General features: G+C 39.9%; 1 protein-coding gene across 3 annotated transcripts in view; it reads left to right on the top strand.

Moving 5' to 3' along the window:
- Positions 1-9,001: 9,001 nt before the first annotated feature.
- The window catches only part of BLNK (B cell linker), a 124,034-nt gene continuing 115,511 nt past the window's right edge, over positions 9,002-17,524 (top strand). The window contains exons 1-2 of one of the 3 annotated variants that reach the window (XM_087964248.1): positions 9,002-9,084; positions 13,588-13,671. In XM_087964248.1, coding sequence (XP_087820374.1) covers positions 9,082-9,084; positions 13,588-13,671 — 87 coding nt within the window. In that variant the 5' untranslated portion in view covers positions 9,002-9,081. Of the gene's footprint in view, positions 9,085-13,523; positions 13,672-17,524 lie in introns of those variants that run through there. The other 2 variants (XM_087964246.1, XM_087964245.1) reach the window with 2 other exon arrangements.

Below are 17,524 nucleotides of genomic sequence, written 5' to 3'. Positions count from 1 at the left end.
TGGTTTTAAAAATCTTAGTTTAGCAGCCAAGACACATATCATTTAATAGCAGTGCTGGAAGAAGATTGCCAAAGAATTAGCTGGAAGCATCTTGAGATTGTCGCATGATATAGGTAGACTTCAATTTATGACTGGTCACTTAATGACAGTCAAACTTACCGTGGATCATTTACAAGAATTACTTACAGCCTGCCTTCAAAATCATGACTGTCGTAGCATGGCTGTGATGATGGGATCACATTTCAGGGGTTTGGCAACTGACACACATTTACAATCAATTGCAGCAAAAATGGGCAAGAAACACCCATTGCATAAGTCATTTATTTAATGGCCATCTGTTTTATTTAACAACCATGGTGACTCACTTAATGACCATTATAAAAACAGTCATAAGATCGAGTCTGGTCACATAGTGCCTTAATTTATAACTGCAATGACTTCTGACCAAAATTCCAATCCCAATTGTGGTCATAAGTGGAGAACTACCTGCGTATCCCATGATATCTCATTTCAACTATCCCAACCATGACATCCTCCTTCATGCTCTAGACAGCTTCTCCAACATTGTTCAAGGTAGCGGTTGTCTGCACACTTAGAATGCTGCATCCAGTTTTAGTCACCATATTATAAGAAAGATGTTGAGATTCTGGAAGGAGTGCAGAAAAGTGCAACGGTAATTATCAGGGACACGGTGGCTCAGGAGCTAAGATGCTGAGCTTGTCGATCAGAAAGGTCAGCAGTTCGGTGGTTCGAATCCCTAGCGCTGTGTAACGGAGTGAGCTCCTGTTACTTGTCCTAGCTTCTGCCAACCTAGCAGTTCGAAAGCATGTAAAAATGCAAGTAGAAAAATAGAGACCACTTTGGTGGGAAGGTAACAGCGTTCCATGCACCTTCGCCATTTAGTCATGCCGGCCACATGAGCACGGAGATTATCTTCGGACAGCACTGCCTCTTAAGCTTTGTAACGAACATGAGCACCGCCCCCAGAGGCGGAAATGACTAGCACATATGTGCAAGTAGAACTTTTACCTTTAACGATGAGGGGCCCGGAGGCCAAAACATATGAAGAACAGTTGTAGAATTTGGGTATAGCCAGAGAAAAGAAGGACTAGATGTGAGATGATAGCAGTGTCCCAATATTTGAGGGGCTGCCACAAGGAAGAAGGGATCAACCTATTCACCAAAGCACCAGAATGCAGGACAAGAAAGCAATGGATGGAAACTAATCAAGGAGAGAAGCAACCTAGAAGTAAGGAGAAATTTCCTAACAGTGAGAACAAGTAAATAGTGGTTCATCTTACCTTTAGAAGTTGTGGGTGCTCCACAGTGGTGGGATTCAATTATTTTTAATACCGGTTCTGTGGGCATGGCTTGGCGGACGTGGCAGGGGAAGGATACTATAAAATCTCCAGACAAAGATGGCGTTTGCCGGTTCTCCGAACTACTCAAAATTTCTGCTACGGGTTCTCCAGACCTGGTCAGAACTTGCTGAGTACCACCTTTGTTGCTCCATCACTGGAGGCTTTTAAGAAGAGACTGGACTTTTTCTGGAATGGTATCAGATGTCCTGCTTTCTGGTTGGACCAGAAAACCTCCAATGAAACTCTTCTAACTCCGTTATTCGGACACACCCCTCTGAACTAACAGATAAGCTCTTCCAATGCTGAGATAATTTCACCTGAAAAGAATAGGCATTTTGTTTTAAAATACCAAAAATCACAGCTGCCGGTCACGGCTGGAGAAATAGCTTTTGTGTTCTTCTTCTTTTTTTCTTTTTTCTTTTTGCCTCAAATCTCTGTTTCTGCTTTTGCATTTGGAAAATGGGTTTTAGCTGCAAAGAAATAGCTTGAGCACATCAGACCTCCCCATAAAGCAGTGAGAAAAAGAAACGAGAAGATATTTGTGGAGGTCTGTCTTCTCTCTTGCTTGTCGTTCCCTAAACGCTGCAATGCCTTTACAAATGTCAGCAATCAGAATGAAATGAAGCTTGGATCTATGGCATGTTGACTTGTTTAACAATGCTAATTGGGACTGGAAACTCCATTGTTAAGCCCCAGGGTTGTAAGTTGAAATGGGACTGTGCCATTTAACAACAATTCTGGCAGTCGCAATTGCTATCATTAAAACAAGTGTTTAATTTTGCTAAGTGAGGTTGTTAAATGAGGATCTCATGTGACCACAATTTCCGATTGCCTGCCAGCTTCCCAAATGACTTTGCTTATGGGAAGTCAGCAGGAAAGGTCTCAAATCACGGTAACCTGACTGTGAGAACATTGTGATGGTCATAACTATGAGTCCCACTCATTCGGCACCACCACATTTAAACTATTGCTGAAAAAATGGTCATTAAACAAGGACCACATGTACAAACAGGACAGATTTGGTCAGAGGTGGGATTCAATTTTTTTTTTACTACCAGTTCTGTGGGCATGGCTTGGTGGGCGTGACAGGGGAAGGTTACTGCAAAATCCCATTCTCTCCTCATCCCACTAACCTGCTTTTCAGCTCCGTTCTCCTGTGTAAGGCAACAAAAGAAGACCCAGTCGATCATCTGGGACTCTGATCAGCTGGGGCTCGGGAGGCAGAGAATAGATGGGGGCGGGCCAGTCAGAGGTGGCATTTGCCGGTTCTCTGAACTACTCAAAATTTCCACTACCAGTTCTCCAGAACTGGTCAGAACCTGCTGAATGCTACCTCTGATCTTGGTGTATAGCGAGCCTCTTTGTTTTTGTTTTTTTAAATAAATGTTATTAAGTTTCCAAATTTTAAAAAACATAAAACAAAACTTTATACGTTGTTATCAACATCAAGACATCTTTTGCATTTCCTCATATTTTTCAGTATATGTATTTACCTATTCCTTTACCATTACATCTTACTCTTACTATAAATCAATATCTTTTATCCTTACATCTCAATCTTCTCCGTGGTATATTTACATGTTTACATATTCCCTCATTCTTTTCCTAATTGCCATTTTATTTTCTTTTTATTTCTAAACCACTCATACCAGGCATCCCAGGCCCTATAATAAATTGAATCTTCTCTCTTCTTCTCTGTCTTTTATTTTCATCATTAGCCTTTCCATCTCTATACAATCTATGATTTTTTTAATAACCATGCCTTCCGGTGGAATCCTTTTTTCCTTCCAGAGTTGTGCGTATGAAATCCTTGCAGCTGTTAGTATATGTAACAAAATATATCTACCTGTTTTATTGCATTTTTGTGTTATTATACCTAATAAAAAAGTTTCCGGATTAAATTCAGTTTTCTGATTCGTGATTTCTTCTATCCATTGTCTAATTGTATTCCAATATTTTTTCACTTCCTGGCATGTCCACCAGGTATGAAAATAAGTGCCTTTTTCTTTTCCACATTTCCAACAATTTGGGTCTGAATTAAACATTTTTGCCAATCTAGCGGGAGGAAGGTACCATCTGTAGAACATTTTGTATTGATTTTCCTTGTATGCTGTGGATGTAATTAGTTTGTAATTTGATCCCCACATTCTCTCCCAATTTTCCAGGTCTATATTGTGGCCAACATTTTTCGCCCATACCACCATCGTCTCTTTGACCACCTCCTCTTCCATTTTAAAATCTAGTAGAAAGTTATATATTCTTGCAATCATTTTCTTTTCCATTTCTTGTAGAATTTTATCTAATTGATGCTTTTCCATACAGAAAGCAAATTGTTCTTTGTCCTTCTGATATCTTGCCTGGATTTGCATGTAGGGCCACCAATCTATATTTATATTTTGTTGCTGTAATTCTTGTCTCATTTTTAATCTTCCTTGTGGGTCTAATAGGTCTTTGTAACTCCTTTTTTTCCCCAGATCCATTGCATTTAGATATATATGTGCTTCCATAGTTGACAACCAATTCAGTATTTTAGTATAATGATTCTTTTTAATCTTGTTCCATGTCCAAATTAATGAATCTCTAATCATGTGTCTCTGAAAATATGCATGCTGTTTACATTTCCCATCCCATAGGAGACTATACCATCCTCTCTGCAAGTTGTGACCCTCTATCGACAATACTCTTCTATTTTCCAGGTTGATCCAATCTTTAATCCATACCATAGCCGCAGCCTATAATACTTTTCCCAGTTATGGAGTCCAAAGCCACCCCTTTCTCTTTTGTCCTGTAACAATTTCATTTTTATCCAAGCTTCTTTCCCATCCCAAACAAATTTACTTATTATTCGATCTAATTCTCTAAAAAAGGACAGAGCAAACTGAAAGGAAATTAGAAAGGGTAGATGAAGAATTAAAGAATGTGTGTAAAGAAATGGAGGACTCACTGGTCTACTAAGAGATGGATAAGGCTGCTACATACGAGCCTCTTTGAAAGCACCAAATTAAAGAAAGTAGATCTGTATCTTCTGATTCTTCTCTGTGGTTCTAATTGGCTAATATCCAGGCAAGAGAGATAAGGGGAAATGGCTGCAAATCACATCAAGAATCTGTTTTTAAAAACAGCCTTGAAATCATAATGTTTGCTTTTTAAGAATATTCACCTGAAGACATTCAGCATTGCCCTGCGCTCTTTCCATGTTCCTTTCCCCCTCCCCTCCCTTTTTATCAATGATTTTGCACAGGTATTTTGAATGGGGATTTGATATCAAAAATTGCCATACGCTGTAGGCGCACAGAAACTCAAAAGCCCAAGACACAACAGCAGTTCAATAGTGCTGAAAATCAGCTTGCCAGCCAAAGAACAAACATAATTCAAAGAAATTGCCCAATTAAACTGAAAAGCACAGTGAAGTGCACACAAAAGGAACAGCAACTGAGCATTTCATCATCAGTTGTGATGAGAGATGAAAAAGAATGCTCGCTACATGTGGATAACAAGAGCCTGATGAGCATTCTCAATTTTTTTTTTTTTTTTTGGTCACCCTAGTTAAGCTTTTAAGGCCCCAATCTATGGAGAGTTTATGCAGACCTTAATTCTGAGTAGATCTGCTGAGGCTTGCACAATGGAAAGGCAGATCCTATCACCCAATCAATAGGGCCCAAAGGATGCAAAGAGAAAAAGAAGAGGAAACATGAAAAAGAAGCATGATGAGCAGGATAAAGGTAGGCAACCACAATGGGAGGAAGATGAAAGGTAGGTGATATTGGTGTTGGGCAAATATTGCAGATTAGGTAACTTGTGTTGAAGTGCAGACATAAGGATATAAGGGCAGGGTGAATGTGACGACACTAATACTGCATGTCAGGGTGAAATGAAGTTTGTATTTTTGGCACGTTGGTTTCATGTTACAGGTAGGCCTTGTTTAACAATGCTAATGGGGAAACTCCATAGATAAGCCCCACGATTGTAAGTCGAAATGGGCCTGTGCCATTTAACAACAACAGTCCTGGCAGTCCCAGGTGCTATCATTAAAACAAGTGTTAAGTGAGGATCTTGACTCAGCCTCCCATCCTTCCGAGGTTGGTAAAATGAGGACCCAGATTGTTGGGGGCAATATGCTGACTTTGTAAACCGCTTAGAGAGGGCTGTAAAAGCACTGTGAAGCGATATATAAGTCTAAGTGCTATTGCTATGTTCTGACCCAAACCCTTTTCCAATAAAACAAACATGAACCAAAGGGAACAGAAACCTTTTAATGATTCTTACGAATCCCCAGTTAAAAGGCTGCTACAAACTAATTAACTTTGATAAGCACGAGCCTCGCCAAAACTGTGCAAGGCTGCCAAAAATAACAGATAAGGTTACCTTATTTTATATTATTTTATTATTATTTTATTTTAAATATTTTATAACACAAGAGTCTTCAAATACCAACTAAGATATCCACGAGGCTCGAGTTTCAAAACGTCTTTGCTTCCTGCAAAGAATGTCCGATTCACAGCTGGCTTTTATCTTCTTGAAGGGGGGGCCATTACCTTTCAGCCTTACTCCCGAGTCGCCCTTGCTGCTGCAACTGCTCTTTCCTGCGAGCAATCCTGCAGGCACATGCACTTGGCACAGGCTTCTTGGGAACCTCCTCATCACTGCTGCCAGCCCCCACAATCACTGAAGGCAACAGTCCACTTCCTAATGGTCCTGGCCCTTCATCAGAGTCCTCGCTCTCCTCAGCCGTCCGCACCTGCTGCCGGCTAACCACAACATGCTATTGCTATCTCATGTGACCACAATTTCCAGTTTCCTGCCACTATCAGGATTCCAGCAGTTGCCCCAATTAAATCATGAGTCTCGAGCCAACTTCCAAAACTTCAAAAGGATTTATTGGGTGTTAACATGTCCGGCACTGCCTGGGTGTAGCCAACTCTGAGATACAAAATTCATTGTTACCCTTCACCCTGGTTTTCCCCCCACCCCCTGGGTGTATCATAATTCATATTCTCCAATGAGACACATCCATAGCCAAGAGTCATCAATCATGTTCTCCAGTTAGAGTTTTGCACGGCAGAAACTCCAGTCACCTAATTACTATATTTGAAAGACTATTTATGGAATGCCCTTTCGATTTCCAAGCTGCCACACTGCTCTTTCAAATCCCCTCCCCCCACCCTCCCTTTCTGTTGGCAACTCTAAAAAGACCATAGAAATATTTTATGAGTTGACAGCCAGCTTCCCAAATGACTTTGCTTATGGGAAGCCAGCAGGAAAGGTCTCAAATCACAGTAACATGACTGCGGGGACACCACAATGGCCATAAGAATGAGTCCCAGTTATAACTACCGCTCATTCGGCACCACCATATGTTTAAACTGTCTCTGAATGAATGGTCATTAAATAAGGACCACCATAAACAGAATGGCTCTGGTGTATAGCGAGCCATTTTGAAAGCACCAAATTGTAATGCAGGTGTCTCAGTCCCAGCTGAGTCTATCACACACATGTAGGACTGATAGGGGCAGGGTGTGTCTTTTACTTTCTTTCTTTTTTTAATAAAAGTTTTTTTATTTATTTTGACAACAAACATTAACAAATACAAATATAAAACATCAAATAAAACCATCTTTCCATTGTACAGTGTGTCAGTTCGTACATATCTTTTGTGCACGATATCAACAGTCTTTCCCTTCTAAATTAAAATTAAAATTCATATTATATAGATCAACTATGCATATTATGTTATATTATTGTTAACTCCTTATTAGACTTTAATAATAAACGTCATCCTTTTCGAGCAAACCTCAACTTTTACAAAACCTAGTTCATAATATCATTCATTTCGTGTGTCTTTCCCTTTCATCCACCCATTCAGGCTATGCAGGGGCAAAATGTTTCCAGGCAACGAGGTATTGGATCTTCCCTCTATGTTTCCTGGAATCCAGAATTTCTTTATTTTCAAAATGCTGCTCTCCTTCGATTAGAGTGGGTACAGGAGGGGTGCCAAGTGCAGGACGAAGGAGTGACCTAGTTTCAGGTTTAAATAAACAGCAGTGAAACACAGGATGAATATGATTAAGATTCTTAGGCAATTTGCAGAATCACAATCGTATTAAACATGACTGCAACCAGTCTTTCTTTTTTCAATCACGTAAGCTTTGCCTTTTCTAATATCCAGATGGGGAAATCTTAAACACAGAAAGATGGTACAGCCCTTCAGTTGATATCCTGTGCAAAGCCCACCAGCTTCACCAAGCTATTACTGATCTAAGCACATCCTTCTTCTGACTCTCTACCATCTCCAGTGAATATCAGTCAATATCAACTTTTACTTCATTCACATTGTCAAGCAACCAGATTGACAGAATCACCACATGCAGACTTGGCAAAATTACAGTGCTGTAATCTCTCAAGTGGCCCTGTGATTGTCATGTAGCTTTGTCATTCATCACTATATCAATATATACTGACCATCCAATGTTTTTCTGAGTCCAAAGCAGGAAAGGACTACAGCATTCCCAAAAAATGGCTAGGACAGAAGGAAATTGGAAATCAATAGGTAATAGGCCAGATTTTTGCCCATCCTATATTGGAGGTAATAGCGGGTTTTTGTATGTGGCATACAATATTTTACTGTAGTCCTATTTTACTTCCTCCTCTGCTGTAATGTTCCCTTTCATTGCCAATAAAATCAAGTGCTTATTTCTGCAGGTCAAAAAGACACTTGCACAATCAATAAAGTTAAGTTAATTTCCCTAATTAATGATCATTACAGAATGGGAAATTGGACTTTAAAACAGAATGTTTAGCTCTACTGAGGCACAAAGAAAACAGTTAACAACTCTTCCAGAGGTTTTGGCAGAGAATTCTGTACAATCTGAATACATTGATGATTATAAGATTTCTTCTCCTTCTCCAATATCCATCTCCTCCTCCTTCTCCTTTTCTTTCTCCTTTCCTTTGCTGCACGGCATAGTTTACCCATCAATCATTCTCTAAACACATATAGAAGGTGCAGCTTTCAGAAGAATAACCATGATAGCAAACTCCATGGGGTTTTAAGCATTTGAAAACAAGATCACAGCTATTTGTATTTGTATGTGGTGAATTGCTCTTTAATAGTGTACATCCTTATGTGGTTATTTTGCTTTGGAATACTTTAATGAAAGACATGTATTTTGGCTATAGGAATATAAAACAGTGTGTTCATCGTAGTGGCCCCTAGTGCAATGTCAATATTAATTTTAAAGGCTGCTGTATATTTCATATGTGAAATAGCCATGAGAGCAACTTGGTTACAATTTAGCAAGAAGCAGTGTAATTTCCAATTAAGTGCTGCATTAATGGGTACAGTAAGACATTGCTTTAATGACTAAAGTAGTCAAGCCATGTAAACAAGAATAAGGAATTTGCTTCCTGTAAGTGGAAAAAGAGTTTAAAATAGTTGGTTTTCAGTATTTGGCCTGCCTCACTCACTTTGAATACAGAAACTGCAAACTGGTAGATAAAGAGCAGACTTTGATGTAACTCCATTCAATTTTAGTTCTTAAAAATAAAGAGGGGGAGAGTTAAACAGGAAGAAGAGAAGCAGGATGTGGAATGGAATATCCTCATTCTTCAATCTTTATGGAAAATTTTACAATCGTTGTGTCACAATGACTCAGGGTTCCCAGACCCAACAAGCTGACCTTTGTCAAAATGTTTCGCATAATTGCTGCAGCTTTATTCTGGAATGGTAAGGTTTCACTGAATCTTCTTTACTTTCAATGGGATGCATGTGTTTCTTTTTTAAAAAGAAAAAGGGGTTTTGTAGCACTAAAGGATAAAAGACCCTCTGGTTGGGGATACCATCTTAGACCAGGTTATACAAATCACCCTTCAGCTTTGGGGGTTCTTCCCTTTCTCCAGGGGTGGGATTCAAATTTTTTAACAACCGGTTCTGAGGGCGTGGCTTTGTTGGTGAGCATGGCTTGGTGGTCATATGACTGGCTGGGTGTGGCCAACTCAGTATCATTCACATCGAGGCACACATCTCCTCGCCTGGCCTCTTGTGACTGTGGGGATGCTGCAACAGTTGTAAGTGTGAAAAACAGTCATAAGTCACTTTTTTCAGTGCCATTGTAACTTTGAATGGTCACTCCACACAAGCAAAGTACCAACAAAGGAGGGGAAAAAAACTCCAGAGACGTTCCTGAGACAGGAAGTCTAGTTCTGCCAAGAATGTAATAAGGGTTAATGGAGAGGCAGTTTCTGTAAGCAACACCAGAATGTTTCCTTCCTGCCTTCCTTACAGGATTAGGCCAGTAATTTCTCGTAACAACCAGTTCTTTGAACTGCTCAGAATGTTAACAACCAGTTCTAGTGAATAGGTGCGAACCGGTAGAATCCCACCCCTGCCTTTCTCCCACCGAGTTGCTCCACTGCCTATTCTTGATTCTAAACTGAGACCTACTGTATATTGTCTAAAAATTGAAGGTACTATATCATGGGTGTCAAACTTGTCACGTCACGATGCCGTCACATGACATATCGTGACTTTTTTCCCCTTTGCGGAGCCAGGGTGGCTCCCAACCTTTTGGGCACCAGGGACCAGTTCTGTGGAGAAAGGTTTCTCCACAGACCGGAGGGGGTATGGTTTTGCCTACTGCCTGCACCAGGGGTGGGCTGCTGGGGGTTTGTAGGGGTTCGGGGGATCCCCTAGTTAAGCTTGTGTGCAGTTTGGAGAACCCCCAAATCCCACTCCTGGCTATCCCCACCCGCCCCGCCCTGCCCCTCCCAGCCCATTTTGGATGCAAGTAAGTGCAGGGCGTGCACGGAGGCTCAGGGAGGGCAAAAAATGGGCCTCCCGGAAGTTCAGGAAGGCTGGAAATGGGCCCGTTTCTGGCTTCCAGAGAGTGTCCAGAAATGGGGGGGGGCTGTTTTTGTGCTCCCAGAGGCTAGAGAAAAGCCTCCGGAGCCCGGGGAGGGCAAAAATGCATCACACACCCCCGCCATGCTGCATAGTAGGCCACGCCCACTATGGCCATGCTCACCCAGCAACTGGGCAGAGAATCTTTTGCTAAAAATTTTGAAGCCCTCCCCTGCCTGCATCCCCTGGATGGGGCTTGACTTGTTTAGTGGACCGGTTACTGGCATGCCATAAACGAGTACCAGTCCACAGACCGGGGGTTGGGACCCCTGTTCTAAAGAACCAGAGCTTCCTTTGTACCTAATGCAAGGAATAAAACTCACAGGCTCCCAAAAAGTGCCCTTTTTGGCCAATCTTGCACAATATGTTAAATGGTTTGCATATCAGTACCACAATTGCAACAAGGGGAAATTTTCCATACCTACTGATACAGGTCAGAGGCACTTCTTCCAGTATCACATGTAATTCTGTTCAATTTTGCTCCAGGCAAAGTGAGGGCAAGTTAAAACCGTGTGGTAGAGGGTTCTCCAACAATTAGGCCACAGGAAGGTATCTCGGACCATTCCTCTCTCCAGACATTCTGAAACTGGGTAGATGTCAAATGACTAACTGTTTTCCAAGCTGGCCTATGGGATTTCAATCTTGCGATGGGCTGAGCATTGTCCTGGTGAATAGGGAGGGCCTTGTTGTTCAACATTCTTGACTATAGTTGAATGAGAGCTTGTTGTCTTCTATTGTGGGACAGTGTGATATTGCTAAGTACTACTAACCAGTGCACTGGAATGCGATGCAATGTGCCAGAGATGATAACACATTTTCTGGCATAAAAAAACCGATGTAAGACATAATGCATGAACCAGTCAGTATATCTTCCAATTCCAAGAAGACAACTAAAAAGATCATATTATTATGGGCTTATATCTTTCAGGGTATGTAGCTTGGAGAAAAGTTTCATTTTCACGTAGAAATCACTATGAGTGCAAACATCTAGATTTCTACACAAATGTTGGGAATCAGTTGCATTTGGCAACCTGTTTCAAAGCCCAAGAAACAAAAGCAACATCATTTTGCCCCTGATCATTCATGTATTCATTTATATTTTGCGTCAAGTTGCCGTACATGGTACAGGTAGTCCTCAACTTACGACCACAATTAAGCCCAAAATTTCTGTTGTTTAGTGAGATGTTAGTTAAGTGAGTTTTGCCCCCATTTTACTCCCTTTCTTGGCCACAATGGTTAAGCAAATCACTGGAGTTGATAAGTTTGTAACCCGGTTGTTAAGTGAACCTGGCTTCCCCCATTGACTTCGCTGATCAGAAGGTTGTAAAAGGGGAATCACATGACCTGGAGACACAGCAAAGGTCATAAGTGTGAACCCGTTGTCAAGTTCTGAATTTTGATCACATGATCTTGGAGAGGCTTCAAAGGCCATAACTGTGAAAAAAATGGTCACCAGTCACTTTTTTTCAGCGCTGTTGTAACTTTGAATGGTCCCTATGTTGTAAGTCCAGGGCTACCTGTGTTCACTTCCCCACCATGAGATAGTTTGGGCTGAGCGAAAATGACTGGTCCAAATTCACTTCTGAGTTTCTGTGGTTCAGAAACTCAGGTTCATCATCCTACCTTCCCACTCCGAATCCAACACCTTAATCACAATGTACGCTGGTTCTCTATGGCAAGCAACTGGTCCAGTGGTGGGATTCAAATTTTTTCACTACCGTTCTGTGGGCATGGCTTGGTGGGCGTGGCAGGGGAAGGATATTGTAAAAATCCCCATTCCCGCCCCACCCCACTAACCTGCTTTCCAGCTCCGTTCTCCTGTGCAGGGCAACAAAAGAAGACCCAGCCGATCAGCTGGGACCCAGGAGGCAGAGAATAGATGGGGGCAGGGCCAGTCAGAGGTGGTATTCTGAACTACTGAAAATTTCCGCTACCGGTTCTCCGAACTACTGAAAATCTCTGCTACCGGTTTTCCAGAACTGCTCAGAACCTGCTGAATACCACCTCTGAACTGCTCTTTATATACGAGGCACATTTTTGCATTTGATAATCTGCTCGAAAAACCAAATACGACATGCCAGAGTGTTACAGTGGAACCCATGATCTGTAGACCCCACACTGCTTAAGTAGCTAGTTTAAAACATATCACTTTACAGTACTAATTCTACAGAGGAGGCCACCCCATTAGGCAACCGTTGGCTTGACCCTGTAGCTCAGACTCTCGGTCCTTCTATGATGTCTGACTTGTGTTTTATTTTGAAAAGCAGCATTCCGGAATAATTCTCAGCAGTGAAGCTGCACTTAAATTGACTCTGTAGTTATCCCCTCATCCCTTCAATTAGCATCAGCATATGGCAGCAGAGACTGAATGCATGCTTGTTGGGTTTTTCCTTTTTTTTTTTTTCCCTTTGGCTTAATGCAGTCTCCATGGCTTGAAGGACTGAAAAAAAGCAAACCCCCAATTTGCAGGATGCTGGAAGACTCAAAAGTATATGTAACAAAAGACCATTTTTGGCATCGAACTCTGGAACCTGAGGAGCGCTCTGAATATTCAAAACCAGCTATTCTAAGCTCAGAACATTTGAAGGCCAGAACATTTTGCCCAAGCTTATTAAGGAATGATATAATAATTAATAAAGCTGAAATATGTCGAAGCCAGCAAAACAATAAATCAATTAAATGAAAAGCTGTATTAAGACATGAATAATAAGGAGTTGTATTTGAAAGACTGTGGACTTCTCATTTGGACCCTAAGCTACATATTTTTTTCTGTTGGATTTAAAAGATTATCATAATTGTTTGGAGGAGATAAAAAGGATTTTAATTTAATTCAATTTTTTATTTCATTGGGGTTTTTTTAACCTCTAACTCTGCTCACTTTCCCCTTTTGTAGCAATCAGCATCAGTGTGCATGTTGATCTCCATACGTTGCACAATGTGACTCTTGGCCTCAAATAGCTGCCCAATCTTATATTACTGAAAAAGAAACTTGGTAAATGATTGGTTAGAGATATACCTCAAACTGTTTTAAATTTCAGATTAATAGTGGGAACTTTGTCTGTTTGGCAGGCTGTGTTAAGGTAATTAAAATTCATCTCAATTTTTAAATGGAATGACGGTCAGTTCATCTCCTCCAAAATTTTGGCATCTTGATTGTCCCTGAGTCACTTTAAAGAGCGGTATGACTTTAAGCAATGACCACAAAGAGGAGGGGAGGTGGGGGGAATTGCAGAGGAACTTCCTCTAATGACTTCCAGAATTCAGTCATTTATGTTTAGTGAACCAAATTAGTTCTAGCATTACCAGAAACATCTCAATTCTTCCCGGCAGGGGCCCACAATGACTACGAAGCTTCCCTTGCGAGAAGAATTTGAGACCTGGACCTCTCTACAGGTGGCTGATCTTCTAAGACAGGTACTGAAGTGCTCTACTTGACTGATGGTCCAGAATAGATCAAGTTTCTGTCTTTCTTTCTATTGGTGGTTTCACTCCAAGAGGTAATAAGGCAGAGGCAAGCTTTTAGATGCAACTGAGAGCAGAAAATGCCAGCAGCAGTCTTCTTGTATTAATCGGTTAATACATTTATAATCTCTTTATTAGATTTGGAAAGTTGGGCATCTTCCAAGAATACACTACCAGGCATAAGGGTATATAGTGTATCTAGTTTTATTTGTGTTTGGTAGAAACCCTCTGCAACGAAAGGAACGTGGATTCAATTAAATAGGATTGATTCAGCTAAATGTTTCTTTCTGTTCATTCAAGAAAGGGTCCTGTCTGCCCCAGAGTTAAACTTTTCAAATTAAGAAAGAAAGGGTGACAATCCTGGTTCTGGGGAAAGGGAGCCGAGAGGGAGAGATAGAAGGTGGGGAAGAGGTTAGAGCTGAATGAAACTTCTGAGAAGTTTCATCAGAACTGAAGAAGCTTCTTGGACGAGAAGCAAAAGTGTCTTCAAGGAAAAACTAAGTCCAGTTGCATTTTGAAAAATCCCCTTTGCGACACAACCATGACCTGGATGATTGAAAATCTCCACAGTCATCTTAAAAACTTGTCATAATCTCATAATCACACAATCCTAGAAAACTCCTTGTCATTCAAGCCTGGCTGTAATTTGGGAAACACTAATTCAGCTTTCCTGAGCCAAGCATTCCTCAAATATATTGGGACTCCGGTTCCCAAAATTCCCAGATAGCACAGCCAATGTCCATAGTCATTGAGAACTGAGAAATGAGGTTTCTACAGACACAAAGCAGTTTCAGTTTTCCAACTAAGTATCAGAGTGCACTGGAATTGGACAGCTTATAAATTCAATTAAATCTATAAAGTTAACTGTTGGATTAATCAATCTTTGGTAAGGACTTCTTGTCAGGATTTGAGAAGGGCTATTATTAAAGGAGTGGTAATCATGCTGAAAATGCATTGTTTCCTCAGAATTATATTACATTTTATCATATGATAAAACATAAAGTGATATTAGATATATTAAAATCAAGAGTAAAGTAAAACGAATCAATACAAGACAAGGAGACATATATTTAACCACTGCTGGGAGTTGTCTGAAGGTTAATAGGCAGCTACTAGAACCTGTTTGGGGAGAGCTCTAAACTAATAAACATCCATCATCAATAAAATTAAACATATGCAAGCAATTAAAAGTCCACAGGGTGTGTGTTATTTTACTGCCTGTAGCAGAACCATTTGCAACTATATTGAACTGAATCCAGTCACACAACAGAAAAGCCATTAAAATCAATGGGACTAATTCAGTCATGACTAAATAAAATTAAGCTTTCTGTATTTCAAAGCCATTAAATATGATTAAGTCTATATACAGTGTATGATCTACTTATCTCTTCCAAATATGAATTAAAGGCATCTTTGTGCACACATCATCATTTTATTTAGTAGTCTCCTAAAATACTTTCCAATAGATACTAAGCTTGTTAGTCAAAGACTAGCATAATTAATATTTTAGTGTGATATCCAATAGTACATGTCCATGGAATATTGTTACACTTTCACATGTGCTATATAACAGATATTTATATTGCTGTTTTAATATGCCCTTCATGTGGAAAATAAGAGATCTGTGTTTGCAAAAACTTGTTTAGAACAACAGCTTCATAGCAGGACTACTAATTCGTACTAGATTTAAATGAGGTTTGAACACAAGATTAAATTGGATCAAACAAAAGTCTGAGGATATGTAAAATACCAGGAATTCAAAGTATTTTGAGTTCAAAATAGTCTTAAGCTCAAAACAATAGCTTCAGCTTCAAAATAATTGTCTCAGAAGTTTCAAAAACTTGAAATTGAAAAATTGTGCACTCTCTTATATAACATCCATCTAATTCTGTCCCAGCACTGAAAACCAGAAGCTAAAGGGGAAACCCTTAAGCAGGATATAAATGAAATCCAGTTCATTGCCTAGCAACTAGCACTGAGATGCAGATTCTCTTTGATGCTGGAGATAATAATAGCTTTCATTGAAAGTAAAAATTGATAGCTGCATCCTCCGTAAATTCTTGTGACCACTCTTAAAACTGATGGCACTGAATTCCATAGATTATAATCTAAATCAAGGGTGTGGAACTCCTTATGACTTGTGGACTTCAACTCCCAGCATTTCTGAGCCAGCCATGTTGGCTCAGGAATTCTGGGAATTGAAGTCCAGATGTGTTGAAATCCAGGGATTGAAGGGGGGGTAGCCATAGTTCTCCACCTTGATCTAAATGAACAATGATTGATTGATTGGCTGACTGACTGATTTATTGTGCAGAATTTTCCATTAGTTATGTTCATTGAAAAATCCTGGATTGTAATATTGGAATGTGAAAAGTCCTGATCTATTTTCCCCTACCAAGCTTATATGACTCAATTACATCTCCTTTACCTCATGTTTTTCTCTTTAGGGAAAAAAAAAAATGGCTCCTATCTTGTATTCTCATCAGTTTTGCAATTTCCTTTTTGGAGTGTGGCAACCAGACAGGCCATTTTGTAAGGGCAGACACACCCTAGCTTTCCATAAATATTTTATAGTGTTGATAGATCAAGATTAAGACGATGGGAGAGAGGGATAAGAACTATCTAATCTGAAATGGATGTGGTGCTGGGCTTCTTTAAGACCAGAACTGAACAAATTCCATGTGTCATCCTCACAGCAAGCATATATATTTGGGTGAGAATTAAAGATATATTGCAGGAGGAGATCAAGGCAATTTAGCCAACTTTCCTATCCCAACAGAGAGTCCTAGGACTCAAAAGTCCTAATAGGCCAATCCTTCTTCTAGACATATTAATAAATGTTCTCTTCTGTCTGTTTGTTCTGTAGTGTAATGTTAAAGTCATTAGTACTTATCTTTATATTCTATAGCACTCTGTAGGAAGTTGATCTGAATTAGTTACATCAGAAGGGTGCAGTATTAATAAATTAATCACAATCATGTAAGTTCTCTTCTTCTAAGAATGTTGCAATCAACTGAACGTGCTTATTCTAAAAAGGCCACATCCTGATTCATTCAGTAAATACTATTAAAATCAATTTACTAAGTGGTGTAATATGAAAGAGAGGTTGAATTAAATAGGTGAAAGAGAGAAAGAAAATACAAGGCCAATAGATTGTCCTCTTAGCTGCCCAGGACTATTGCTACTCCCCATTCAGCATCATTTGCCATCCTGATAATGAGCGTGAAAGTAATCTGAAATATAAACTGCATGTTTACAGATGCGTGAGTAATCTTCAGAGTATGTCTATGTGTAGAAGATGCTTATTTTCTCCCTCTGTATAATCCATTGCATTTTTTTAATTTTTAAAAAAATAACCTTTTCAGTCCTGATACATTTATTTTAAATTTGCCTTTTATCCAATTTGCTGAATGTTTGCACTATTACATTTTCCATGACTACTAACTTCCTCTTTAAGAACTAGACATGCAAAAAAAGGGGGAGGGAGTTTGCGGGGAGATGTCCACGCACCAGAGGGTAATTAAAAAAAACACTAATATGTTATAAACCTTTGAAATAAATCCTCAATTGCCCTACCACCACATGAAGAACCTTGTGCTAAATTTATATTCTCTCTGGACCCTCCTTGAATCTCTTTAGACATGCAATGCAAGCCATAGCATCTTTGGGTGCAGCAGGATGTCCATAGGACAGGAGTTCCCAATTTTTTTTCCTTTATTAACCAAAACGGCTCATCAGAAAGTCCTTTTTACCCAGCTAAAACAGTTTAAGTCAAGATAAATGCCCCTGTTGTGGTTCAGTAATG

This window comes from Notechis scutatus, chromosome 4, assembly GCF_049901735.1.
Source record: "Notechis scutatus isolate UNSWTSFEM ecotype Mainland chromosome 4, rNotScu1.2, whole genome shotgun sequence".
In the NCBI taxonomy this organism is placed as follows: Eukaryota; Metazoa; Chordata; class Lepidosauria; order Squamata; family Elapidae; genus Notechis; species Notechis scutatus.
This window is presented reverse-complemented; position numbering and strand designations above follow the sequence as displayed.